Here is a 27,176-nt window from a genome sequence, read left to right on the forward strand (position 1 = left end):
TGAGTTGGCTCTTTGCATCAGGTGGCCAAAGTATTGGAGCTTCAGCATCAGTTCTTGCAATGAATATTCAAGATTGATCAACCTTATTCAAAGTTGATCTCCTTTAGGATTGACTAGTTTGATCCCCTTGCAGTCCAAAGGACTCTCAAGAGTCTTCTCTAGCACCACAGTTCAAAAGCATCAACTCTTTGGTGCTCAGCCTTCTTTAAATGAATATTAAAAATAATTTTTTTTTAAAAAAAGAGTGTTCCTATCAGCCCGTGTACATGAGGGTGCAGAGATGTGTGCCTTGGTTCCTCTGTCCAACCTGAGGAAGACCCTAGCTCTCTGCCAGCCCTGCCCACCCGCCTCCCCTAAGACTTCCAGCCCACCTTCATCAGTTGCACTGCGGTCTCCTAGGAGTACTTCATGCTCACATGTTCAGCTGGTCCCACTCTTCTCAACCGCATGGACTGTAGCCTGCCAGGCTCCTCTGTCCATGGGATCCTCCAGGCAAGAATACTGGAGTGGGTTGCCATACTCTCCTCCAGAGGATCTTCCAAACCCCGGGACTGAACCCGGGTGTCATGTCTCCTGCATTGGCAGGTGGGTTCTTTACCACTGAGTCACCTGGGAAGCCCCCTAGCAGCACTTAAGCACCTGGAAACCCCCATGCCAGGCTGCTGAAGGGGCTTGGGAGGGAGAGATTTTGTATTTTCTACCAGAGTGGAAAAGAACTGGCTGGATCACCTGGGTCTCCAGATCTCTATGGGAGGTACTATAATCCCTTAGTTCCCATTTATGGTCTAATGGGAAGCTCCAAAGTTAGGGTTCCCGCAGGAGTAGTGGTGGAACTAAGACCCCAGGATCCTGATCTCTGAAGTTCCTTGGACACCTGTGTCCCAGTCCCTGGGAAGTCTAGATGTCAAATCCTGGTCTTATAAGGTGGGGGGTGGGGGGTGGGGTTGGGGGGGCGCGGGCGGGGGGGGGGGTTGTTGAGCCCAAGGTCCCCTTCTTGTCCAGATGGCCTCGCTGACATTCTTAAGTTCTCTCCTGGTAAAGGGTCTCTAACGCCTGGATTTGCTCCCCTAGAGGGGACGCTGACGTCTGGGTCTCCACCCCTACAGGAGCGGGCGCAGGGTGCCTTCCTTGTCTTGAGGAGCTGCTGGGTGCTGAGTATTCTTAGGGAACATGGGGTGATAGTTCCTTCCAGTGGGGTATATAGAGATAGAGCCTGGACTCCGGTGTTCCCCTCTTGGGGTGGGGAAGCCGACTTCGAGGTTCCCGTTCTGGTGGGCTAAGGGGGCTCAGACATCTGAGCAGCCCAGGACTCCCTTGCTTGGAACCCCCTACCTGAATATTCATTGGAGGGACTGAGGCTGAGGCTGAAGCTCCAATACTTTGGCCACCTGATGCGAAGAGCCGACTCATTGGAAAAGACCCTGATTGATGCTGGCAAAGATTGAAGGCAGAAGAGGAAGAGAGAAGACCAGACGGTTGGATGGCCTCATCGACTCAATGGACATGAGTTTGAGCAAACTCCGGGAGATGGTGAGGGACAGGGAGGCCTGGCGTGCTGCGGTCCATGGGGTCGCAAACAGTCGGACACGACGGAGCCACTGAACAACAACCGCGGAAAAGATCAGAGTGGCTGACGCGCGGCAGGACCGAAGGGAGGAGGCTCCGTGGGCGGGGCTCCAGCAGGCCCCGCCCCAGCCCGCCGGCGCTGTCTCCACGCATCCAAGTCTGCGAGGCCTCGGCGGGCGCGGAGAACCTAGCGACACAGCCCGCGCGCCCCGCCGAGCCTGGCCCGCCCCGGGGTCTATGGGGCCGCTCCTCTGCGCCGCCCGGCCGGCCCCACGCCGCGCCCGGAGACTGCCCTCGCGGTCAGATAACGAGGCGGTGGGTCTTGCAGGTAGGGGACGCCAGGGGGCAGGTATGAGAGGACAGGGAACTCCTGAGTCCTGGAGGTGAAGGGGACCGGGACTCCAGTGTCCTGGGGGCTAGGGCAGCGGAACGCCTGTCTCCCGGGGCTGAGAGTAGGGGCGCACGGAGGTTGAGTCTTGGAGAATTAGGGGCCTGGGGGATCTGAACGCCAAGATCTAGGGCATCGGGGGACCTGGCTGGGAAGGCTTGGGGGCGGCGTGGATGTGGGGAGCGGGGCTGGACCCTGAATGCCTAGCCCTGGAGGAATGAAGACCTAATTGAACATGTTTCCGGTTCTGGGGAATCTGAATACCAGGACACCTGGGCTCAGAATTCTGGATCCATCCTGAGGGCTACCTGGGGCTGAGGAGCTGGCCGCTGCATCGGGGGTCTTCAGGGAGGAAGTTGTGGTTGCGGAGATTTGGCGGCCCAGACACGTGGCATCACCCCCAGGGTTTGAGGGGTGGTCCCTGGGAAAAGCATTGGGTGGGGTCCCTAGTTTCTGCCTCCCCCCCGCCCCTGTCTCTTTAACCGAGCCTGGGAAATAGGCGTACCGCAGATGCAAAAACCAGACTCCCGGGATGGGCTTGTGGTGGGAGCAGGTCCCCGGGGTAGAGGGCTCTGGGGGCTGGAGCCGGTCTTGCCTGGGCCCCGGCGAGGCGCCCGCCCCCCGCCCGGCTTTGGGCATGCTTGGCACGCAGCGCGCGGGCCGGTCGGATCCGTATGCGCGCCGCGTGCGCCTATTGGTATGCGGGAGCCGGCCCGGCGCGGGCGTGAGGCGGGCGCGCTGGCGGGCGGCGCGGGGGAGGCGGCGGCGGGGCACGTCCTCACCCTGAGTGAGCTTCGCCCGGAGCCCGGCACGGTGAGAGCTGCGGGCTGTGTAACCTGGCCTCCGGGTAGGAGAAACTGAGGCCACCTCCCGCGGCAGCTCCTCGCCGGGACCCTGCACCCAACCCCGCGGACCTTGGTTTGCCTACCAGGTGTCCCACGCGCCCCCTCGGGCGCTGAGCGTTGCCTCCCGCTCCTTCCCGCTGCAGGAGACGCGGCTCTCGAGTCCCACAGGCCGCTCTGAGCCCGCCTGAGCGGGTCCCCACGGAGATGGCGGCCCCCTACCCCAGCGGTGGCGGGGGAGGTCGCGGCGGCAGCGTCCCTTGGGACTTTCTGCCGGGGTTCGTGGTCAAGGCCCCGCCGGGACCCTGGTGAGCAAAGCCCTGCCCCTCGGGCCGTGGCCCCGCCCCAAGGCGGGATCCGACGAGGATTCACATTCACCTTCGCCCCGCCCCTCGGGCCGTGGCCCCGCCCCAAGGCGGGATCCGAAGAGAATTCACACTCACCTTCCGCCCCGCCCCTCGGGCTAGACTTTCTTACCCGGAGTTGCTCTACCGAGGTTCCGCAACTCACCGCACACTGGGCGTTCGGTTCCTAGCCCCCTTTTTCGGGACTCCTACCCAACATTCTTACCGCTCCCCTCTCCTTCCTCCTCCCCCTCAGCCTTTACACCCCCAAGTCCTGCCCCACGGCTGGGCAGAGAAGTCACTCTCAGGCTCTGTCCCGACCTCCAGAGTCCTGAACCCACTTCCAACGTCCCGTTCCCCCCGTTCCCGAGGCCCCCGCCCCCGAACCCGGAGTCCCCGGCCCCCGCTGACGCTCCCTCCGCGCCGCCCGCCCAGCCTGCAGGCGCAGCGCAAGGAGAAGTCCCGTAACGCTGCGCGCTCGCGGCGCGGAAAGGAGAACCTGGAGTTCTTCGAGCTGGCCAAGCTACTCCCTCTGCCCGGAGCCATCTCCAGCCAGCTGGACAAGGCGTCCATCGTGCGCCTCAGCGTCACCTACCTCCGCCTGCGCCGCTTTGCCGCGCTCGGGGCGCCGCCCTGGGGGCTGCGGTCTTCGGTGCCGCCGGCGGGCCTAGGTGAGTGCGCATGCGCGGGGGCGGGGTCCTGGCGCGCTCGCGCAGGGCAGGGCACCCCGGGTCTGAGCTGTGAGCTAGCTGTGGCCAGTCTCCTCCACCCGAAAGGAAGGGAGTACAGAATTTGGAGTCAGACCTTTTGGGTGTTGCTATCAGACGGCTTCTGCTGTCCAGGCCTCAGTTTATTCATCTGTAAAATGGGCTCACCAGGTAGGGACGGTTTCATGAATTCTGCCCTGGCCGTACCAGCGGTCATGCCACTAGTAAGGGCTATTATTTTTATTAGAGGAAATGATTCATGATTTTCACAAAGGAGACCCGCAGCTGCATGAGCAGGACAGAGAGGACCCAGCCCGGGCCTCCCATCCGCTAATGAGCAAGAAACACCCCGCACTCAGATCGGAGGGACCCCAAAGGAAACACAAGGACTCTGGCGTCTGAATTCCCAGCCTGGGATGCGGGAGGGGGACGGGATAACATGGCAGGTAAGATGGCGAGCTTCAGTAAGACAGAGGTCCCTGTCCTCGCTTGGCCATTCCCCAGCATTGTGATCCCCGGGCAGGTCGCCTCACCTCTCTGTGCCTCATTTGTGAAGTGGAAATCATGATGAAGCCCCTCCCCTCCCAGGGCTGAGAAGAGAAAAAGGTCTACCAGGTAATAAAGACCCTAAACACACCTGGTTCAGAGTAAACAGCCAATGTGTAGCGATTACTGTTATCAATGGTTGTTTAGTCGTTCAGTCGCGTCTGACTCTTTGCGACCCCATGGCTGTAGCCCACCAGGCTCCCTCTGTCCACTGAATTTCTCCAGGCAAGAATACTGGAGTGGGTTGCCATTTCCTTCTCCAGGGGATATTCCCGACCCGGAGATCGAACCGCGTCTCCTACATTGGCAGGAGGATTTTATTTTTTACCGCTGAGCCACCAGGGAAGCCTTTATCAACGGGTACCTGCAGGTTTATCGAGCGTCTGCTGTGTGCCTGCTACTGTTCTGAGCCCTCTGGACCCAGCCGGAAACAAACTGAATAAAAGTGTCTGCCCTGGACAGGCTGACATCCTACTCCCCAAGACATGATAACGAAATACAGTCTATAATATGTTAAAATATAGAACATGTAAAAATCAGATATATATAGATAGATATCTACTTTCATTATTATTCAGACTTCATTACACAGAAGTGTTACGTTATTGTTGTTACTTCTATTTATGTTTTATTGCTTTACTCTTATTACTAGAAGTGTGCGAATCGTGTTCTTCAGAGGTCTCAGGTAACAGGGACAGGGGACCCTAGGCAACTGCGCCCCCCCACCCCCTCCCCAAGATGGATTGTCCTTAGGGTGGGGTTGGAGGGGCTCCAATTCCCCTCCTGCCCTGGTCTCGGGGGGAGGGGGGGGAGAGAAAATAGCATTGATTAAGTTCGCAATAAATCACCATTTAAATTTAAATAATCCGGCTTCCCAGGCGGTAATTAGGCGAATTGACTGGCGCGGAGAGAATGCGGCATTAGCGCCGCTGATTACTGTCATTACCGCGAACAACATGTGCGCCGGCGGGGGATAAACATCTTGTCTATTGTCCCCAAGCCCCGGGGAGAGAAAGCGTGCGGGGGGATGCTGAGAGCCCCGCCGGCGGCCAGACTCCCCCCTCCCCGCTTGCCGGGATGGGTCATTCGAGGGGGCAGACCACCGACCTTAGCAACCCCCTTGCCTGTAGGTGGGAAGGCGGGTCAGGGCAGTGTGCTGGGGAGGAGCTGCGTGGATTCCCCCCAAAATTAAGAAATGGAGGCATCTGTTCTCCCGGGGTCTTCAGCAAGAGACCAAGAACCTGCCTCAACAGTTCAGATGGGGAAGCTGAGGCCAGTGCCTTAGTTGCCATCAGAGAAAAGCACAATGTAGGCTCTCTAAAGGAGGGGGGACTCCCATGTTCTTCTCAAAAACACTAGTAATAATATATGCCGCAGACACTGGGTTGAGCACTGGATCCAAATTCACTTGCTTAATTCTCTCAGAAATCTTCAGAGGGAGGCAGTGTTTTGATCCCTGTTTTATAGAACTGGAAAACTGAGACCCAGAGAGGTGATGCTCTTTGCCCAAGGTCACACAGCCAACAAGGGACTCAGATGAGATTCAGACTCAAGTAGCCTGGCTCTGACGCCCACCTTCTCTATCACCATACTTGGCATATGTGTGGGTCTCCAGGGATGGGTTCTGGGTTGCTGGGCTTGGCCTCTCTCTGGGCCTCACACTACCATCTGTAAAATGGGATCACGAATGTTGAAGTCTAGCCTAGGGGCTCTAAGTCTGAAGAGAAGGCAGCTTTGATCTATCAGTCATTCATTGTTATTGATTCAACTGTGCCAGGCAGTGTTCTAGGGACTGGGGACATCACAGAGAACAGGAAAAAAGTTCCTGCCCTGGGAGGTGGGCTGCAAACCTGGTCCCCTGCCCTCTACCTCCCTAATGTCACCTTTCTACCTCTCTAATGAGTTCAAGCCCTTGCCCCACGTTGGCTGCCTTGCTGTTCAGAGAAGCCTGCTCCCACCCCAGGGCCTTTGCACCTGCTATGCTTCCACCAGGAACCCTCATTCCCTTTGAATGTGGGCTTTTCAGTCAGGCTTTTCCCAACCACACTATTAAAAATAAAAGGGACTTCTTTAGTGGTCCAGTGGCTAAGAGTCTGCACTCCTGTTGCAGGGGGCCTGGGTTCAATCCCTGGTCAGGGAACTAGATCCCACATGCTGCAACAAAAAGTTCACATGTCACAGCTAAGACCCGGTGAAGCCAAATAAAAATAACAACCCCCTGCTCCCGGCACGTCTTGTCTCCCTTTCTCCCTTTCCTGTCTTTTTCCTTTCCATAGTACTTATTGTTTATTTAATTTTTAAAAATATTTATTAATTTAGTTGGCTGTGCCAGTTTTTAGTTGCAGCATGTGGGATCTAGTTCCTTGACCAGGGATGGAACCCAGGCCCCCTGCATTGGGAGCTGGAGTCTTAGTTCCTGGACATCAGGGAAGTCCCTTCTCTTGTTTATTGTGTTTCTCCCCTACAACACCTTGTTTGCTGAGCCTAGAACAGACCCTGCACACAGTGAGGGATCACTAAATATTTGCTGGGCGGCTATGGAACTGGGTGGGGGCTTCCCATGTGGTGCAGCGGTGGAGAATCCACCTGCCAGTACAGGAGACACAAGAGACGTGGGTTCAGTCCCTGGGTTGGGAAGATTCCCTGGAGGAGGAAATGGCAGCCCACTTCAACTATTCTTGCCTGGAAATCCAGGGGACAGAGGAGCCTAGTGGGCTACAGTCCATGGGGTCACAAAGAGTCAGACGTGACTGAGTGACGGAGCAGTTAGAACTAGGTGTTGGGGGGATGCACATATCAGGCGTGACCTCTCTAAGGAAGTGACCTTTGAGCTGAGACTGGGAGGAGGTGAGGGAGCGAGCTCTGAGGAAAGCCAGAAGAAGAGTGTTCCAGGCAGAGGGAACAGCAAGTGCCACGGCCCTGAGGCAGGCAGCAAGCAGTTTGGTGGGTGCAGGCCACAGCAGTGAGGTCAGGAGCTCCAGAGAGGAAGGGAGGAGTAAATGGAGGGGCAGTGGTCAGCGGGTCGGGGCCAGCTCCTGCAGGGCCTCTTGGGCCATGGTGAGGACTTTTGCGGCTACTCCGAGTGAGATGGGAGCCACAGAGGGGATGGACGTGAGGGTAGAAGCAGGGAGCCCAGTAAGCAGGCAAGTGAGGTGATCCAGCTGGACATGCGGCAGCTAGGCCAGGGTGGGGGCGGTGGGATGAGAGGTGGTGGATCCAGGAGATGCAGTGACCATCCAGCCTTGGGACTTACAGAACAGGGGTGCGGGTGTGAGGAAAGAGAGCGTCAAGGTGGACAGCAAGGTACCCCCCAGAAGGTGCCTGCCGTGGAGCTTATCCGTAGAAATGCCTAGAAGAATAACCCAGACTCACCTACTGTATGGGCTTCCAAAGTGGCTCAGCGGTAAAGAATCCGCCTGCCAATGCAGGAGACACAGGAGACATGGGTTCGATCCCTGGATTGGGGAAATCCCTTGAAGAAGCAAATGGCAACACACTCCAGTATTCTTTCTGGGAAGATCCCATGGACAGAGGAGCCTGGCAGACTGCAGTCCATGAGGTCAAGAGGAGTGGGATGCGATGGAGTGAGCTGCAGCAGCAGCTGGCTGTGCCAAGTGCATGCGTGAACCCACCCAGCTCCAACCCTAGACCCATTTCACAGGTGCAGCCAGGGAAAGCGCAGGCAGGAATGCACCTGCTCCAGCCCCTCAGGCTTGCTTCCAGGGAGCAAGGCACTCTGGTGAAGGCAGGGGGGCTCCTTCTCCCAGACTGCTATAAGTTCCTGAAGTCCCACCCCTTCATCCCCACTAGTCTGGGACAGCAAAGCCCCCAGGGCAGTTGAGGATGGACTGTGGGGGCAGGACCCCTGGGTGAGGCCTTAGCTTCTCCCCTCGGCCCCTCAGCGCCCCCTCCGGTTTGGAGGGAAGATGACAACTGGGGCAGTTTTATTCCAGGGGAGGCTGACTTGATAGGAAACGCAGCAAATGTTTGTTGAGTGAATGATGGCTGAGGTTTGGACGTGAACAAGGAGCAGATCTGAGAGGGATAGGGGTTGAGGTATTTCTGGGAGAGAAGGGGGGCGGGGAGAAGGAGGAAGCGGGGAGTCGGTGGACTTGGGGCGGGGTGGGGCTAGGAGCCATAAGACCCCTCAAAGACCCTTCAGTCAGGGATGGGGAGAGACCCAGGGGACAGGATAGGGGAAGAGCGAGTGGCTGAGCCCTCCCCGCTACACGCACCCCCATCCCGACGTGCCCATTAACGCTGTTAATTGCAGCCGTTCAGTCTGACCTGGGCTGATCCTGTGAGAGGGAAAATGAAGGAATTAGCAAAAATGACAGGGGAAAATTGCGACAATTAGCAGCCGGCATTGTTCCCGCCTGTCACCCGGCTGGTTCCTGCTGCATCTCGGGGGAGGGGTCTCCATCACCACCACCACCCCTCAGCTAATGTCCCTGGAACTCCAGGGGCGGGTGGGGGGTGGAGAAAGGGTGTGAACAGCCTGAGGGTGTCGGGGGTCGCTCCTGGAGGGAGGAGGCGTGGCCAAGCTGGGGTGGAGCTTGGGGGTTGCGTCCTGATGGGAGGGGGGGTGGCGTTCCGCCGCCTGGTGTTTTGATGGTCTGGAAATCACAATAGTAATCAGGCTATTAATACTGATCCGAGGTTGTTTCGGGAGCACCTGCTGCGTGCCCGCCCCTGGTAGGCCCTCTCTGTTCCCTAGGCGGAATGAATGCTCAACATTCCCTAACGGATCAGCCAGTCCTCTTAGCAAACCCATTTAACAGAGGAGGCACAGAGAAGTGAAAGCGCTGGTCCCTGGGGAGGACAGTGACTGACACCAGACCTGGATCCTCAGGCCAGCAGGAGCCGGGTGCTTGGAGACCCTCGAGGTCACTGACTCCCCAATCTGGGCACAGGCCCCTTGGGGAGTCATTCTCTGCAAGGTCTGGCCTGGATGTCTGGAGTCCTCTGCTCTTGACTGTTGCGGGGATGGACGGCCTGTGTCTCTCCCTCCGTCTCCTTCACCATCTGTATCTTCTGCCACTTTCCCTGTATGTCTCTCTGTGCATTTCTTTCCCTCCGTCCCTCCGTCTCTTTATTTTTATTTTTAAAATGTTCTGTGCTGGTGGTGGTGCTGCAGGATCCTAGCTCCCCAACCAAGGATCGAACCCATGCTGCCTGCATTGGACATGGGCAGTCCTATCCACCGGACCTCAGGGGAGGTCCCTGTCCTTCCATCTCATCACGTCTCTCTGTCTTTGTCTATCTCTGTCTCAATTTCTGTATCTATATATTGCTCTATCTCTCTTTTTAAAAATTTTATTGGGGTAAAATGTATGTAACATGACATTCACCATTTTAAAGTGTGCAGCCGCGCATCTATCTGGTTCATGCTCGTCACTCTGCTAAAGCCCTGTACGGTTCACAGTCTCTCCCAGCTTCTCCTGCCCCTCCCTCCAGCCCCTGGCGACCACCAATCTGCTTCTTGTCCCTGGATTTGCCTGTTCTGGATGTTTCATATAAATGGAATCCTACACTATGTAGCCTCCTGTGTTCGGTTGCTTTCACTTAGCGTAATTGTTCTCAAAGTTGCTTTCTGCTCAGCATGGATAGGGACTCCATTTGTTTTTATGGCCGAATGACATTCCACTGTATGAATTTAGCACGTTTTACTTATTCATTCAGCAGTTAGTAGACATTTGCGCTGTTTCCACCTTTTGGCTATTAGGAATAATGCTGCTATGAACATGCACATCCAAGTATTTGTTAGAGCACCTGTTTTCCGTTCTTTGGGATATGTACCTAGGAGTGCAATCGCTGGGTTATATGGTCATTCTTTGGGGAAGAAAAGGGCAACCCACTCCAATATTCTTGCCTGGGAAATCCCATGGACAGAGGAGCCTGGAGGTCTACAGTCCGGGGTCGCAAAAGACTGAAATGACTGAGCAGCTAGCTAAACAACAAATAGTAATTCTATATTTAACTTATTGAGGAATCGCCCAGCTACTTTTCCAGAGTGGCTGAATCGTTTCCCATTCCCACCAGCAACACACAGGGCTTCTGATTTCTCCACATCCTTGCCAACACTTCTTTTCTTTTTCTTTTTTTAAATTCTAGCCATCCTAGTGGGTGTGAAATGATCTCTCATTGTGGTTTTCATTTGCATTTTGCTAATGACTAATGATGCTGAACATCTTTTCAAGCGCTTATCGGCCGTTTGTGTACCGTCTTTGGATGACTGTCTATTCAAATCCTTTACCCGATTTTTATTTTGGCTGTGCTGTGCAGCTTGAAGGATCTTAGTTCCTTGACCAGGCATCGAACCCAGACCCTCAGCAGTGAAAGCGCTGAGTCCAAACCACTAGACTACCAGGGAATTCCTCTTTGGCCCGTTTTTTAAAATTTATTTTTATTATTAAAGGATAATTGCTTTACAGAATTTTGTTGTTTTCTGTCAAACCTCAACATGAATCAGCCATCGATGTACATATATCCCCTCCCTTTTGAACCTCCCTCCCATCTCCCTTCCCATCCCACCCCTCTAGGTTGATACAGAGCCCCTGTTTGAGTTTCCTGATTTGGCCCATTTTTTAACTGGACTCCTCATCCTTTTGTTGTTGAGCTGTAAAGTCCTCATCTCTTTCTCTATTCCTTTGTATCTCTGTCCATCTATTTGTATCTTTGTCTCTCAGGGTCTCTCTATGTCCCTATCTCTCTGTCTTTTTTTTCTGGTTCCTTTCTGCTGCATTCTCATCCTTCAGGTCTGAGCTCAAAGGCCCCTCCTTCAACAGGCCCTACCCCATTTTTCTTTATTTCATGCCACCTATTCAGTTCTCCCTAGCAGTGGTCACGAATGATAGTCTGTATTTGTTAGTTTCTTGCTCATTGAAATCTGCCCTGACTTGGGTATCCTGCGAGGGCAGGGGTGGGTGTCCTGGTCACCTCCCACTCTGTCTCTAGCACTGCCCAGTGAAGGGCAGATGCTCAGGGCGTTTGCTGGAGGACTGAAGGGGTGAATGGGTGAATGAATCCCTTTCTGTATCTCCTGGTATCTCTCTGTCTCTGTGTGTCTCAGTCTGCCCCTCCTCACACCCTGGGTCTCTCCCTGACAAGGCTCCCCAGTGCCTCAAGACTGGGGACGAGAGAGGGAGATATGTAGCCTGCTTTCCTGGGGGGGGTCTTCCCAGAGGTCAGGGGTCAAACCAGCAGGCTCTAGCCTTACCCCTCACTCTCCCCCCAGCCCCAGGCCGCAGGGGTCCCGTGGCGCTGGTCTCCGAAGTCTTTGAGCAGCACCTGGGTGGACACATCCTGCAGGTGAGGCCCCTTCCCCGCCTGCTGCTCCTTGCTGCCACCTGGTGGCTGACTTGGGAGAAAGGCACTCTCCTCTCCAGCCTCAGCCCCGGCCCGGGAGGAGCGGGGGTGGGGGGGGGGGGGGGGGGGGGGGGTGTGTGCCGGCAGCCCAGAACTGGGAGGCAGGCTGCTGGGGCTCCCCTTTCTTCCTCCTCCTCCCTAGGGCCGCTGAAACTCTTTACCCCTGATTAACCCATCGCAAGCAGAGATCCAGATTTTAGAACCTCTTGTAGATGCCCTCTCCTCCTCTCCCCACGCCCCCCCTCTCTCTCCCCACTCTAGTCCCTGGATGGCTTCGTGTTTGCCTTGAACCAGGAAGGGAAGTTCCTCTACATCTCAGAGACAGTCTCCATTTATCTGGGTCTCTCACAGGTAAGGGGCCCGCAGCAGGCTGCCTGGCCCAGCTCAGCTGCCATCTCCCTTGCCCGCCCTCCTCTCTCCTGGCCTCACCAAAGCAGCATGAAAAAAAAAAAAAGGATGGGCTCCTAGGGTCCCAAAGTGTGTTCCTTGGGACCCAACATGACACCAAATGCAGAGGAGAGTTTTTAAAGTAGTAGGTTGATTTGAAGAAAGCAAATCAGCAGAAAGCTAAGTTTGCCTGTGAGTGGTCACCCTTTGCACTGATATTTACCAAAACGTGTTTCTTCTTAACACTTTTAACACATAACTTTATTTACTGATATATTTTTGGCCGTGCTGGGTCTTCATGTCTGGGCTTCCCCCTAGTTGTGGGGAGCGGGGCTGCAAGGGCTTCATGGCGGTTGCTTCCCTTGTTGTGGAGCAGAGGGTCTAGGGCGTGTGGAGCTCAGTAGCTGTGATCCTCAGGATGTAGAGCCTAGGCTCAATAGTTGTGGTGAACCTCTGGCGAATAGTACAGGTTGTGGCGCACAGGCTTACCTGCTTTGCAGCATGTAGGATCTTCTTGGACCGGGGATCGAACCTGAGTCTCTTGCATTGGCAGGCAGATTCTTTACCACTGAGCCACAAGGGAAGCCTTATTCTTAACACTTGTAAAGGATTCCAGCCATTCGTATTGGGAGGACTCGGGTTTTGCCAGCTTGGAGGATTTGGGGTGGCATCTTAGTTGACTGGTTTGCATTTTGCCTTGATTTCAACCCACTGTTTCTGCTCCAGCTCCTGAAGCTGGTGTCTGAGAGGGAAAGGAGGGCAAAGAGAAGTCCAAAGTCCCTATCCCTGGAGTCCTGGCTCCTTTCGGCATCTTAGGTCTTGCCAATCCAATCAATGCATTGTTGCCAACTTTTAGCATTTTTACAGAGATTTTGACAAATGGCAAATTTAGAAAATTCAGTGCATTGGTTTTTGACATTTGTGAGCAGCTCTCCAGTGAGTTGTTGGAGGGAGATTCCTGGAAGAGGAAGACCTTGAACGGGGAATATGGACAAGCAGAAGGAAAGGATACGAGTGGAGGGAAGGCTGGAAGCTTGTGTGGGGGAGCTTAATAAGAACAGAGGGAAGCATGTGACCCCCAAACCCAGGGGCAGTGGGAGCATGGGAGGTTTCTGAGCAGAGGAGGGCCATGGTCCGAGCAGTACTTTATGGAGGGGTATGTGTGTGAGGACTGAAGGGAAGAAAACCAGGGAGGACTCTTGGGAGGAACACACAGGGAGATGGTGGCTGCTGGCTCTGGGACTGTGTGGAGATGAGGGGACTGCTGCGAGAAATCTGAGGGTTGAACTGAATGTAAAAATCTAATTTAAAGGTTCTAACACTTTAAAGAGTTTGAAAGCCATTCCACTGCTTGTGTTCTGATTTCCATTCCTGCTGGGACAGCCTGTGAGTCATTTCAGGGCGCAGTTGTTTGCTGTATGGGGATGAGAGTGAGTAAGCAGGAACTGGGTAAACAGAGGCTACGACACCCCCGTTCCAAACCCCTCCCCCAGCTTCTTTTATTTGGTTGCACTGGGTCTTATCTGTGGCACGTGGGATCTAGTTCCCTGACCGGGGAATGAACCTGGGTGCCCCGCACTGGGCGCGCAGTCTCAGCTACTGGACAACCGGGGAAGTCCGTTCCCCCCAGCTTCTTCATAGCGGAGGTAGGGGCAGAAAATCCGTAATAATCTCTGGGTTTGAAGTGAGAGGGCACGGGAAGAGCCTAAGCTTATGTTCTCCTTTTAAAAAGTTTAAGTAATTTTTATTTTTCTAATGAAAACACAAGACTGGCATGAGACACCTGCTTGTCAGGCGGGCTAGCGACGGCGCTCTCCTCACCGGTCCCCTGCACTCCCCGCCTTCGCCGGCAGGTGGAGCTGACGGGCAGCAGCGTCTTCGACTACATCCATCCTGGGGACCACTCCGAGGTGCTGGAGCAACTGGGGCTGCGGGCCCCGACCCCCGGACCCCCCACCCCGCCTTCCGTCCCCTCCTCTTCCTCCTCCTCCTCATCTTCCTCTTCGCTTGCGGATACGCCTGAGATCGGTAATTCCCAGGGCCCCCAAAAAAAGAGGGCTGAGGGACACTGGGTACGTCTCCAAATATGTCTTCTTTAAACAAAAACACTCTTGTTAAGAGTTGTGCAAAGCAAGTTTTAATAGAATGAGTCAGAGTCTAAATTGAAGCAGTGAGACGTGGCTCCCTAAAATTACCTAAGCTCCCTAAGCATGCCTGAATCCCCAAGATTGGAGCTTTACGAAGACCCCCTCTGACTGCAGAGTGGAGGGGGGTGCCTGTGGGTTGTAATTATTATTTACAATGCGTGCTTATTGGGCATTTACACGTGCCTTGCCCTTAAGGACATAATTTTATTAAATCCCAACCACAAACTCATGAAGCAGAAACTGATGATCTCCATGTTACAAAGGAGGAACCTGGGGCGCAGAGAGGTTGAGTTAAGTGTCCCAGGTCACACAGATGTAAGTGGTTGAGCTGGACTCTGGCCCAGGTTTGTCTGACTGCAGAGTCTGTGCTTCTAACCCTTCTCTCCAGTGGAAGATTCCACTCCATGTTGGGGAGGGAAGGGTGTTGGAGACTACCCTGCAAGTTTCCTTTAGCTCTGAGATATTGGGGGACTGAGGTTGTCTTTCTCGTGAATAGGCTTCTCTTGTGTGGCATTTGCTTTAAAGGAGATTCATGTGAACTATTAGCAGTGCTTGCAAACTTGGGAGATGTTTGTGACTCGTGTGGGACTGTTGGCAAGCGTGATTATATTTACACCTGAGTTTGAGGCCCAGACAGGGTTATCTGGGTGTGAGCCTATTTATAAGACTGCTTCACGGGGGTCTATGGAATAATCTGTATTTGTGAGGCTTATTTGTTCCGATAGCCGGAACCCCACTCTGTGCTTAGCCCTTTGTTGGGTAGGGCTGGAGACACAGCAGTGGCTAGAGCCCCAGCCCCACCCTCCCGAGGCTCACAGTCCAGTGGAGGAGACTGAACGGTCCCCAGGCAGTGATGACCCAGAGTGGGCAGGGCTGGGGTAGGAGAGACCCCAGAGGGGCAGCTGACCCAGCCTGGGGGTCAGGGAGGACTTCCTGGAGGCGAAGATGTCTGAACTGAAACCTGGAGGTTGTGGCTAGAGATGATGTCATTAGAAGGCAGTGCTTGCCGGTCTTAGGCCATGGTGAGGAGCTGGGCTTTCTCCCAAGGGTACTAGGGAGCCATGGCAGGCTCAGAGCAGAGGTATAGGGTCAGATCCGAGCTTTAGAAAGAGGGGGCTGGCTGCCGGTGAGGAGGGGAGCTTAGTACACGGATACAGTGTCACAGTGATTGTGGTCATGACCCTCTGTCTGCAGAGGGCGGGGGTGGCCTGTGTGTGTCCGCTTCCGGACCCCATAACCTTCCTTCACGCTCCGCCCCAGAGGGTAGCCCCGCCGAGATATCCCCGTCCTCCCGGGTCCAGGAGCGCTCCTTCTTCATCCGCATGAAATCCACCCTCACCAAGAGGGGGCTGCATGTCAAGGCTTCGGGGTACAAGGTGGGTGTGAGCACTCCGCGCCCAGCGTCTGTCTCCCGCGTCCCCTACCCCATCCCGTGTTCCTGCCAGCTATTTCCCGGGGCCCCAGGGCCTGGGGACAACGGTCAGAGCCAGGCTCTGTGGCCAGGTTGTGGTCCCGGCGCCCCATGGGCCCCGCCTTGACCCCGCCTCCGACACAGGTCATCCACGTGACCGGCCGCCTTCGGGCCCGCGCCCTGGGCCTCGTGGCCCTCGGCCACACGTTGCCGCCAGCTCCACTGGCTGAGCTGCCGCTGCACGGACACATGATCGTCTTCCGACTCAGCCTGGGTCTCACCATCCTTGCTTGTGAGAGCAGGTACCGAGGTTGGGGTCAGAGGTGGGCCGATGGGAGCGCACGGGAGAGGGAGGTGGGCGGGGAGTCAGAGAGGCCAGGGGTCAGGAGGCTGCGGCCCTGGAGAGACGCGGGAAGCGAGAAAGCGGCGGAGGACCGCCTAGAAGGGGGGTGAAGGCGGGGCCTGCGGGGGTGGGGCGGGGCCTACAGGGACGAAGTGGGGCCTTGGGGCGGGGCTTGTGGAGTGGAGGCGGGGCCGTGTTCTGTTCCCGGGCCAAGTCCTCCCTTTGCGGAACCCTCCTGCAGAGCTCAGCTGTTCTTGATCCTATTTCTTTCTGCCTCACTGGTCTCTCATCCATTGGTCTCTCATCCACTTTGTTTCCCGCACCAGGCAGTGAGAGGGAAATTATCAATAGCGAAATCGTTTCCACAATTCAGGGGCCTCTGGCGTGCCCGGGGCCAACCCACACCCAGGAATGCCATCTGCTCGAATGCCCATAGCCACCCTAGACAGGGACACTATTATTTTAAATATTTTCCCGCCCATTTTAAGGGGGAAAAAACTAAGCCTGGAGCACTGCAGAGCCAGGGTTGGGGCGCTGAGTGACTCCGGAACCAACCCTGCCCCCTTCACCCCATCGCATGGTCACGGACCCCTTCTCCCCAGCTCTCTGTTGGTCCCTGCCCTCAGGGTCAGCGACCACATGGATCTGGGGCCCTCAGAGCTAGTGGGCCGCAGCTGCTACCAGTTTGTCCATGGACAGGATGCAACCAGGATCCGCCAAAGCCACCTGGACCGTGAGAACCCCTCACCCTAGACCTGAGCACCCCGCCGCCCTGCTCCCTGGAAGTCCTTCTTTGAGGCTGACCATGGTCTCTCCTGCTGCCAGCTCATCACAGGACGAGCAGCAAGGGAGTCGTCCCTGAGCAAAGTCTCAGGAATTGGGCGGGGGATGGGATTTGCAGGGACTGGGGTCTCTCTGACCCAGCCTTCAAACTCCAGGGGCCTCGATGCCAGATTCCCTCTCAGTCTTTCTGACTTGGGTTCTCTCTGTCCCCTCTCTGTGCTCTGCCTTTCTCTTTTCCCCACCATCTCACCCTTCCTGTTTCCCCGTCACCCGCCCCCTCTCTGCCCCTGTCTCCCTGTCCACCTGTCTCTCTCTCTGTCCATCCCACCCCACCCCATCCCTTCCGGTCTCTCCTGGTCCCTGGGCTGGGCCCAGTGCTGGACAAGGGCCAGGTGATGACCGGTTACTACCGTTGGCTGCAGCGCGCCGGGGGCTTCGTGTGGCTGCAGTCCGTGGCCACTGTGGCTGTGAGTGGGAAGAGCCCTGGAGAGCGCCACGTGCTCTGGGTCAGCTATGTGCTCAGGTGAGGGTTGCCTGCCCCCTCTCCCTATGAGCTCAGAACTCCTTCCAGAAGATTCTGCCAGCTCTTCCCACCTTTGGGTGGGAGCTCTCAGGGAGGGTTGCTAGACAAGTCTAGGGGGTGAGACAGTAAAAACATGAAGGGGAATGGAGTCCAGCGAGAGTGAAGGCCTGGAGGAGAAGAGACCTTGGTTGCAGGAGGCAGAGAGGAAGTGATGGTCTCTTCTAGGGAGAAACAGAGATGCCAAGTAGCCTCAGGCCTAGGTGGATTCTGGGACACTGGGGGGCCATGGCAGGCAATATCCAGGAGAGGGCCAGAACAACTGATGGAAAGAAACTAGAGGTGGGGAGGACATTCCGGGCCGAGCGCAGATAAGGCCCAGAGTCCCGGCTGACCCAGCTGAGGAACCAAAGGGAGCAAGTGCTCTGGGCTGGAGTAGAGTCCCTAGAAACAAAGCTGAGGATGGTGGTGGGGCACTAGGGAGCTGGGAAAGGGTTTAGAGCTGGAGGCAGTCACGGTCAAATCGGCTTTGTGAAAGGACCCTCTGCCTGCCATGAAGATGGAGGTCTGTCTGTAGGACAAGACAGGCTGGGAGCCTAGGGACAGGGAGATGCCAGGCAGCACGGGTGGAGGGGGGTGGTGGCCACCAGGCCATCTCTGGCTTTGCAGGGCCTGGGCCTGGGTCTCTGGGAGGAGCAGCAGGTTTGGAAGGAGGATGCTGAGGTCAGATGAGCATGCGGTGCCCAAGGGGATACCTAGGGTGACATCCAGGCTTCCACTGGCTGCAGAGGTTTGGCCTCAGGAAACAGGGCCAAGCTGGTCTAGACACCAACTTGGAATCTGGGGTCCAATGATGAGGCCTAAGTGCCTCGGGTCGGGGGGAGTCCCCAGTCACTGCAGTGGGGGTAGGTGCCTGCTCTCAGAGGGGAAGGGGAAGTCTCTACTCAAAAGACTTGTGGGCAGGAGGAAGGCTCTCTTCCCCAGAGGCCGGGTGGCCTGGGCCCCTAGCTCCCAATTTCATGTCTTGTCCCAGCCAAGCCGAGGGGGAGGAGACACCTCTGGACGCCTTCCAGCTTCCAGCCAGTGTGGCCCATGAGGACGCGTCCAGCCCAGAGCCAGAGCCCACAGGTGAGCCCCACCTCCCAGCCCAGCCCCTGGGAGGCCCTGAGTGGCCTCTGGAACCTGTGCTGTCCAGTGTGGAGGCTATTGACAGTAAAAGTACTGTTCAAATTCCAGGAGTTCCCTGGAGTTCCAGGAGTTAGGACTCTCGGGCCTAGGTGTAATACCCGCTTGGTGAACCCCACAGGCCACGCAGTGTGGCACAAAATCATCACAAATAGTTTCAGTTCCATTTCCTTAGTTGTACTCCCCACATTTGAAGAGCTCAGTAGCCTTAGGTGGCCAGTGCAGATATGGAGCACGTTCATCCTCATGGGAGGGCCTGTTGGATGGCCTGGGTCCAGACCGGGGCCTCTGGGGCCTGGTCACACTTTGTGGTGGGGGCCAGCCTGCCCCGCTGTACGGTACTTAGCAGCATCCCTGACATCCAACCCCTCGGATCCAGGTGCATCCTCCTCCCCAGTTGGGACAACCAAAAATGCCTCTAGACTAAACTGCCCCAGCGGAGACCCACGGGTCTGGACCATGGAGCGTGGCCCCATTCTACAGATGGGAAGGCTGAGGGCTGGGGATGAGTAGGACGGCATCCTTCCGAATCTTCCTCTTGCAGAGCCAGAGCCTCCAGTGGAAGGAAAGCGGGCCGCCCCCCCGGAGGAGGACGAGGCCCCCCAGCCCAGGGGCAAACCCATCAAAGTGGAGCCCACCCCCGGGGAGACAGAAGACCCAGAGGACAGTGAGGACGAGGAGCCGTCGGGCCACCTGGCCCCAACGAGGCCCGAGTTCACATCCGTTATCCGGGCGGGGGCCCTGAAGCAGGACTTGGTGGGGCCTTGGGGCCTGGCGCCTCCTGGGGACCCCCCGCCTTCCCTCCTGCACACTGGCTTCCTACCCCCAGTCCTGCGGGGCCTGTGCACGCCGGGCACCATCCGCTACGGCCCTGCCGAGCTGGGCCTGGCGTACCCACACCTGCAGAGGCTGGGCCCAGGCCCCGCCCTCCCGGAGGCCTTCTATCCTGCCCTGGGCCTGCCCTACCCGGGGGCCCTGGGCACCAGGGTGCAGCGGAAGGGGGACTGAGGACTGGGACAGCCCTCCACGTGGCTGGACCGGGAGGACGGGTGGGGACCCCAAGGGGACAGGGGGCAGGGCTCTCGGCCCCCGTGAATTAAACACCTGCTCCCACACTGTGGCCATGGAGCTCCTCTTCTCTCCTTCCTCCTTAATTATCTCCACGTGTCCCCACCCGCCCCGCCCCTCCCCCTTGGCTCAGCATCCCTGCCAAAGAAACCACCACTCGGAATCTGGAGCGCAGGAAGGGTCAGGTTTTAATGTCCCGGTCCTCCGGGCCAGGCTGGCCAGCGCCCGGCCGGTTCCCTGTGGCTCACTCGGGTGGAGGCCGGCCCGCCTCATCAGGCCCATCGGCCGCTGCGGTTCCGTCATCCTCGGGTACCAGTTCTACGTCCAGCTCCAGCTGGCCCATATAGAGGCCGACGGCACAAGCCCAGAGCAGGCCGGCGGCCAGCACGGCCCCCACGCCCGCGGCCGCGCCCCCCACCGAGAGCTGCATGGGCCCCCGCAGCGCCGCCAGGCCCACCACGTAGGAGGCGCCGCCCCACACCACGCATAGACCGCCTAGCAGGAAGAAGCCTGTGGAACAGAGAGGGGGACGGGGTCAGGGAGCCCAATCCTGGGGACCCAGGTGGGTTGGGGGCCAGAGGTGGCGTTAGAAAGGGAATGGGGCACACTCAAGGGCAGGGTGAGGGACGGTACAGAGCCAAGGTTGGGGACATGAGAGGGAATCAGAGGGGGTGGCTAGGGTTTGGAGGGGGGAGGCCTGTCTGAGAGCAAAGATAAGATGGGAGTGGGGGCAGCATGAGGGGCTGAGACAGGGACCCGCATCTTTGCTGAGAAGTCAGATTGGAAAGGGCACGGACCCACAGCCCTGCCCTGAGCCACCCCATCTGGTGGGTCCAGTGCCCATGACGTAGCGATGAGTTGGGGAGAAGGAGGACACTCACAAATGAAGGAGGCGCTTCTGGTGGGGGAAGCAGGAGGGGTTCATTTACTACGGCGGGTGACTGGGTGGGGCAGGACACAGTCTAACTTGCGGGGTGCGGGGAGTCTACACTCACCATAGGCGGCCTCCCGGCCCATGTCACTCTGCATGAAGGAGATGACCCCGATGCCCGATGCCAGGAGGCCATTGCGGAACCACGAGAGGAAGGCTGGGGGTGGCGGCAGGGCAGAAAAGTCAGCGTCAGCCCAAACCCTGTCCCCAACCCCCTAGCCTGGATAGTCCAACCAAGGGGTGCCTCTTCATCCGACCACCCTGTGCAGCCCTAAATCCCCACGTTGTCCGGGCGGCCCACCTACCAAAGTCTATCTGCCCAAAACCCTCTCACGACTCCATCTCCGAGTCCCTCCCCACCCCAAACTTTGCAACACCAAAGATGCAAGACATGAGTTGAGGAGGATTTAGGATCAAAATTGCAGAACCTATATCTGAGGATCTGATGCTGGGAAACATTGAGGGCAGGAGGAGAAGGGGGTGACAGAGGATGAGATGGTTGGATGGTATCACTGACTCAAAGGACATGAGTTTGAGCAAGCTTGGGGAGACGGTGAAGGACAGGGAAGCCTGGCCAGCTAGCAGTCCCATGGGGTCGCAAAGAGTCAGACATGATTGAGAGACTGAACAACAAATCTGAGAACAGAAAGATCCCAAGAGGTCATCTGGGCCAGCGTCGTTGCCACACGTGTATCCCCATGGGCTCGCCCCGCCCCACTTTTTTCTCAGATCCCCCAACAAATTGTTACCCCCCTACTTCCCAGGCCTCTCTCCAGCCTCCCCTTCAGCTTTCTGAAACCTCACTGCTAGTGGGTATGCTCCTCCTCGATGTCATTCACATCCATTCAAGTCCCTGGTGTGTCACTAGCCAGGACTGGTCGGGTTACAATCCCCCCACCCCTATCCCATCCTGTACCTAGAAGACCTCCTCTCCAATCAGGACCGCCAATGCCCACGTGAAGCCCCGCCCCCTACAACCAGGCACCACGCCCTCCAATCAGTCTAAAGGTTTTCTTCTATTGGTTGTTCCCTCTTCCAATCCGGAACTTCCCTCCTTTTCTGTGGGGCTCTACGCTCCCGCCTTATGCAGAGTGGTCCCCTAACCTGAACTGGCCCCTCCAACCAGGCCCCCTCTTGCATTCAATTCCCCCGCCCAAAGCCCTCTTTGGAAGCCTCTCCCATCTAGACAGCGCAGCTGGATAAGGCTCCCTGTCCTGGCCCGACCAACCTCTCCAATTCCTACTGCACCCCACAAACCAGACCCACCGTCCCATCCGCAAGCCCTTCTGTGCGCGCAGACTGCGCTCCTACGGCCAGCCACCTCCCTGCGCTTACACGGAAGCCCTTCTCCCTTCTAAGCTCGGGCCCAGTTTCCAGCAGAAATCCCACCCCCATCCTCCACTCGTGCGCGCGTGCAGGTTGGCTAGGCGGAACCCCGTCTCCCATCCAGGCTGACCCCAGCTCCAGCCCCAGACCTGTCTCATGAGCCTTCCGGAGGAGCCAGGCGTCTGCGCGGTCCAGCTCGGACACAGGCGGCGGCGAAGCCCCAGCGCGAGGGCCGTGGCCAGGGGCAAAGGACCCTCGGGCGCCCCCGCTCCGGGGCCGCGGAGGCGGCAGCAGCGCCCCCCGGAAGCGGAGTCGGGCAAGGCGGGCGGCTCGAGCCCACCACCAGCCGCCTCCCATGGTTCGCACTACGGCCGCCGAGGCCCGCCCCGCCCCATGGGCCGCCCGTAGGCTGAAGTACACGTCACTCAGGCTTAGCCGCTTACCTATTGGTTATCCGTGCGCCACTCAGGACCAGTGCGCACTGTCCACTGGTCGAAATGGTGGTGATCCCTCCTCTGTCATCTGTGCCGGTATTGTGCGTCCCACCTTGCTTCGGGGATGGACTGCGAATCCCAGCGTTCATTGCATCGGGGGAAGGCCTGTCTTCAGAAGTTGGAGGCGCAATGTCTGTCGGGACTTGTAGTTTTTACTAATAACAATGTTAACGACCAAAAAAATCAAAACTCGTGGTACTTAATGTAGAACGTTTGCAAAATCTCGAAGACTCCAAAGGAGAAAGTAAAGTTCATCACTGATCCCACCAATGAGCGGTTACTGGTAATATTTTGTTGTATTCCTATACCGTCTTTTTTCTAGACGGGTGTAAAAGATTGCCGTTTGACAACTTAATTTTTTTCATGTAACAGTCAATAACACTGACCAGTGGCACTGAATATTTTCCCACGGCATAACTTTTTTAATTTAAAAATATTATTTATTTTGAATACGTTATAAGATGCAGGTTACAACGTGCATCTAATGAAAATAAACACACAGAACCTCCGTGGGGATCTAGCGGTTAAGAATCCGCGCTGCAATGCAGGGGACGCAGGCTCGATCCCTGGTCAGGGAATGAGATCCCATATGCCACAATTAGGACCTCTTGCAGCCAAGTAAATTTAAATGATCTTCACATTTTGTATATAGTCACTCCGCACATCGAATCAGGACTGGTCTGTATGACCAGTTGAATGCTGTGGAAGTGACAGTGTGACTTCCAAGACTGGATATTTTAGGTCCTTTATGACTTCCACCTTGTTCTCTTGAATCACCTTTTCTGTGGGAAACCAGCTACTACATTTCGAGGATACTCAAGCAGCCTTGTGGAGAGGCTCACGTGGAGAGGAACTGAGGCTCCCTGCAAACATCCAGCAACAGCATGCCAGCCACAGGAGTGAACTTAATTGGAAGTGAACCCTCCCTCCCCCATCAAATCTTTGGGTGATCCCGGCCCCAGCCCAAGGTTGTGGGAGACCCTAAGCCCAAACCACCCAGTTAAGTCACTTCTGTAGGATTCCTCTTTTTTTTTCCCCCTCATCACACATGTGGGATCTTAGTTCCCCAATCAGAGACTGAACTTGAGTGTGTTGCATTGGAAGCAGGGAGTCTTAACCACTAGGCCACCTGGGAGTTCCCCAGATGTTTTAAATGAGCATCTAGTGATGTCTCTCCCAGCTTAAACCCTCCCATGAGGGGGAAGATCTTCCACAGCTTTCCATTGCCCCCCCTACCAAAACCATGACTACAAGACCTGCTGGGCCAGGCCCCTCTTGCCCTCTGCTCCTTCATCTCCCACTGGGAAGAGCTTGGATTTTATGGAGGGAGAGGCAGATTGGGGGTTAAACTAGGGGAGGGAGTTCAAATAGGCTGATAGTCTAAAAGATAGTCTGCCTGCTGGCAGTGAACAAGCATTAAATGGGCTTAAATGGGAACTGAAAATATTTGAAACACATTACTCACATTCTTGGCTGGTGAGATGGTTTAGGCAGATTGAGAGAGGGGGAGAAATTAAATACCAGAAAGGGTCAGAGCAGAGAAAACAAATCCTTTTTAAAGAGACAGAGCTGGCCAGTGGCCTCTGCACTTGTGATTAGATCGGTGGTTCTAATACGAATCATCCAGGAACTTTGTTAAGACAAGCATTAATGCTTCAGCCCCACTCAGGAGCCGCGCCACCAGGACCTGTGGACTGGAGGGTGGGACCAGGCACTGGTGGCCTTTTACAGTGAATATATTAATATTTTTATTCACCACAAGAAGAGAAATGATAATTACATAATGCGATGGAGGTGCTCCAAGATAGTGGTAGTAATCATACTGCAATGTGTAATTGTATGTACAGATCATTGTGTATCAAATTATCATAGTTACAACACAATCTCATACAGTATTCTATGTCAATTATAGCTCCATTTAAATATATATATATTATATATATATATATTATATATATATATATTTTGCTGCACCACTTGGCTTTAGGAATTTAGTTCCTGAACCAGGGATTGAACCCAGGCCCTCCTCAGCAGAGTCCTAACCAATGGACTACCGGGAATTCTCTTTAAATTAAAAAAAATAAATAATTGAATTTATTTTTGGCTGTGCTGGGTCTTTGATGCTCCTCAGGCTTTTCCTTGAGTTGTGGTGCTCAAGCTTCTCGTTGTGGTGGCTTCTCTTGTTGCAGAGCACAAACTTCGGGCATGTGGGCTCAGTAGTTGTAGCCCCCAGGCTCTAGAGCACAGGCCCAACAGTTGTGGCTTCTGGTCTTACTTGCTCCGCAGCATGTGGGATCAAACCCATGTCCCCTGCATTGGCAGGTGGATTCTTTACCCCCGAGCTACCAGGGAAGTCCTAAAATTTGTTTTAAAAGAATATATTTGTATCAAGAATTGATTAGACGTCAGAGACTGTTCCACCATCTCTGGACACAATAGTGAATTCAATGAACCAAAGAGATAAGCAAGAGATAAAGAATCAACTTTGCTGGCAGGCCATATCAGAACGTGGAGGCGGATTGCAATGGCATATTGTGAAGCCCTTAGATCAGCCATTTATTCAGGTCATCCTTGAACAAGATTTCAATATTTTGTCCAACCAGGTGTTCACGGCTCATCCCTCACCCTCTGCTTTGCTCTGAGCAAGCTTAAGTCTGGCTTCTCTTCTCCCCACTGGCCCTCAAATAGTTTCCCTCACCTCCTGGGAACTGAAAAGTGGGATGGGCCTCCTTGTCAGCTTCTCCTGAGAACCGCTGACCTGGAGAAGACACACTTCCTGAGTGTTTTGCCAACCACGGTGGTTACTTTTCCTCAACTAATCAACTTCCCCTTTATGGGGAACCCCTCTTACCCTAGACAAGCAAAGACTTTTTCTGGTTGATTCTGAGAAGCTTGCATATTTCTGAGCTGAGAGCATTCTCCTACTGCAAGCGGGCTTTTTGAATAAAGTTATCTCAGTCCAGGGCTGTTTTTATTTGACATCTCCATAAAGGTCTCTGGCATTCTTCATTTGCCTACTTCCTGGTTTTTTAATTGCTCTTGGGAAGCTTATCTGATTTTTCTGTTAATTTCCTGACTGGTTACTGCTGGTATATAGTATTTTTCTTGACTAAACGGCACCTCTCCACATTATATCCTCCCACACCTAGGTATTCTCTTCCTTGTAAAAATAACTTCAAGGATGTATTCCAGAAAGTGAAGAGACGAACCCAGAGAAGAGGAGGTGGTGGGTTGCGAGGGTTTTCTATATGAAGGATCAGGTCTCCCTGTGACAATCTGAATAATTTGGTTTATGAGATTCTGGGTAATTTTTTTCCTCTATCTTTTGGCCACGGAGGATCTTAGCTCCCCAACCAGGCATCAAACCCCGTGGCCCCTGCAGTAGAAGTGCAGTGTCTTAACCACTGAACTGCCAGGAAAGCCCCTATGAGATTCTGGATGATACTTATTTTCTTCTTCCCATTTTGGGGGGATTTTTCAAAAGATTTTACCATGAAGATTGCTTTTGTAAGCTGGGGTGGCTGAGTAGAAGGACAGAAGTGTCATTTGGGTTTCTTTTCCCCAGCTTTATTGAGATACAATTAGCATATAAGTTTGTGTTTAAGATGCACAAAGTGATGATTCGATATGTAATATATATTGAGAAGTGAGCACCTCATTATAAGGTTAGCTAACAGCTCCTTCACTTCACATGGGTACCATTGTTTCTTTTAACGTGTGGTGAGACCATTTAAGATCTACTGTCCTGGGACTTCCCTGGGGGTGCAGTGGCTAAGATTCCTCACTCCCAATGCAGAAGGGCCCGGGTTCAATCCCTGGTCAGGGAACTAGATCCCACATGCCGAAACTAAAGATCCCTCATGCCACAACAAAAATCAAAGATGCTGTGTGCCCCAACTAAGACCTGGTGCAGCCAAATAAGTAGATATTAAAAAAAAAATCTACCGTCTTAGCCATCTTCAAGTGTACCATACAGTGCTGTTACCCAGACTCACCATGCATTAGGCCCCCAGAACACATTCATCTTCTAACCGGAAGTTTGTGCCTGTTGAGGACCTTCACCTGTTTCCCAACAAATGTCACCCTGAAAGCAGAACTGTCTGGGCAGGCCAAGCCACAGGAGCAGCTGGGGCCCTTCCCAGCGTCCCCAGAGCTCTTCCGTTCCCTACAGCTTCAGTGTCCTATGCCTCTCTGAACCCGGATACCCCTGGGTGGACACTGACCTTCCGTCCACTTCTGGTGAAGCAGCTGTTGGAGTAAGAGATGGTGAGGAGACGAGATGGAGGGGTTTGAAAGCTCTGGATGGGACCTCTGTTCTCCCTGCCCCTCGGACCCCACTGAGCTGTACATCCATCTTTCTGCTGAAAGCAACTCCCTTTTCTGACCTCACGTCTATGCCACCAAACTGCCCCTCCCTCCACCTTTGTGTCTTCCTCTGGGATTCTTGGGGGTTCCCTCACACAGTCCCTTCCTTTCCCTCCCACTTCCTTGGCCTCCAGCCCACCAAGGATCAAGACTCTCCTTTACTGTGTCCATGCTCACGCTCAGTTGTTCAGTCATGTCCGACTCCTTGCAACCCCTTGGACTGTAGCCCACCAGGCTCCTCTGTCCATGGGATTGTCCAGGCAAGAATACTGGAGTGGGTTGCCATTTCCTTCTCCAGGGATATTCCCAACTCAGGGATTGAACTCAAGTCACCTGTGTCTCTTGCATTGGAAGGGGGATTCTTTACCACTGAGACACTGGGGGGATCTCCACTCACCTGAGAAACTGTCCTGCTACATTAATTTGGTTAGAACAAGAGACCTTTTCTGCCACTT

At 55.1% G+C, this 27,176-nt stretch overlaps 2 protein-coding genes across 3 annotated transcripts; one reads left to right on the plus strand and one right to left on the minus strand.

The window, feature by feature from the left end:
• The first annotated feature begins 1,762 nt into the window (after positions 1 to 1,762).
• NPAS1 (neuronal PAS domain protein 1) lies at positions 1,763 to 19,665 on the plus strand. Of its 2 annotated transcripts, none has more exons than XM_060398143.1 (12): positions 1,763 to 1,894; positions 2,943 to 3,104; positions 3,576 to 3,811; positions 11,631 to 11,704; positions 12,023 to 12,112; positions 14,002 to 14,176; positions 15,556 to 15,671; positions 15,851 to 16,008; positions 16,676 to 16,782; positions 17,255 to 17,355; positions 18,386 to 18,480; positions 19,082 to 19,192. In XM_060398143.1, the coding sequence occupies exons 2-11, from the start codon at positions 3,004 to 3,006 to the stop codon at positions 18,446 to 18,448; spliced, it is 1,221 nt and encodes a 406-aa protein (XP_060254126.1). In that variant the 5' UTR covers positions 1,763 to 1,894; positions 2,943 to 3,003; the 3' UTR covers positions 18,449 to 18,480; positions 19,082 to 19,192. The 2 variants fall into 2 exon arrangements, with proteins under 2 accessions (XP_060254126.1, XP_027833743.2); XM_027977942.3 differs by having other exon boundaries at positions 1,764 to 1,894; positions 17,208 to 17,355; positions 19,082 to 19,665.
• A 103-nt stretch (positions 19,666 to 19,768) lies between these two features.
• TMEM160 (transmembrane protein 160) lies at positions 19,769 to 22,238 on the minus strand. The gene is made up of 3 exons (XM_027977587.2): positions 22,012 to 22,238; positions 20,601 to 20,693; positions 19,769 to 20,115 (listed from the first exon to the last, which is right to left on the minus strand). Exons 1-3 carry the CDS (start codon positions 22,217 to 22,219, stop codon positions 19,850 to 19,852), a joined length of 567 nt encoding a protein of 188 aa, XP_027833388.1. The 5' UTR covers positions 22,220 to 22,238; the 3' UTR covers positions 19,769 to 19,849.
• Between the last annotated feature and the right edge of the window lie 4,938 nt (positions 22,239 to 27,176).

The sequence above is a fragment of the Ovis aries genome, chromosome 14 (genome assembly GCF_016772045.2).
Source record: "Ovis aries strain OAR_USU_Benz2616 breed Rambouillet chromosome 14, ARS-UI_Ramb_v3.0, whole genome shotgun sequence".
NCBI classification, from domain to species: Eukaryota; Metazoa; Chordata; class Mammalia; order Artiodactyla; family Bovidae; genus Ovis; species Ovis aries.

What these genes read in the sequence shown, in the direction of transcription:
- NPAS1 (XM_027977942.3), top strand. Translation starts at nt 3,004, where the DNA reads ATGGCGGCCCCCTACCCCAGCGGTGGCGGGGGAGGTCGCGGCGGCAGC. An exon ending in AAGGCCCCGCCGGGACCCTG is followed by an intron (nt 3,105 to 3,575) that starts GTGAGCAAAGCC and finishes CCGCCCGCCCAG; the next exon opens with CCTGCAGGCGCAGCGCAAGG. An exon ending in GGTGCCGCCGGCGGGCCTAG is followed by an intron (nt 3,812 to 11,630) that starts GTGAGTGCGCAT and finishes CTCTCCCCCCAG; the next exon opens with CCCCAGGCCGCAGGGGTCCC.
- TMEM160 (XM_027977587.2), bottom strand. Translation starts at nt 22,219, where the DNA reads ATGGGAGGCGGCTGGTGGTGGGCTCGAGCCGCCCGCCTTGCCCGACTC. An exon ending in CCGGAAGGCTCATGAGACAG is followed by an intron (nt 20,694 to 22,011) that starts GTCTGGGGCTGG and finishes CGCCACCCCCAG; the next exon opens with CCTTCCTCTCGTGGTTCCGC. An exon ending in GGGCCGGGAGGCCGCCTATG is followed by an intron (nt 20,116 to 20,600) that starts GTGAGTGTAGAC and finishes TCTGTTCCACAG; the next exon opens with GCTTCTTCCTGCTAGGCGGT.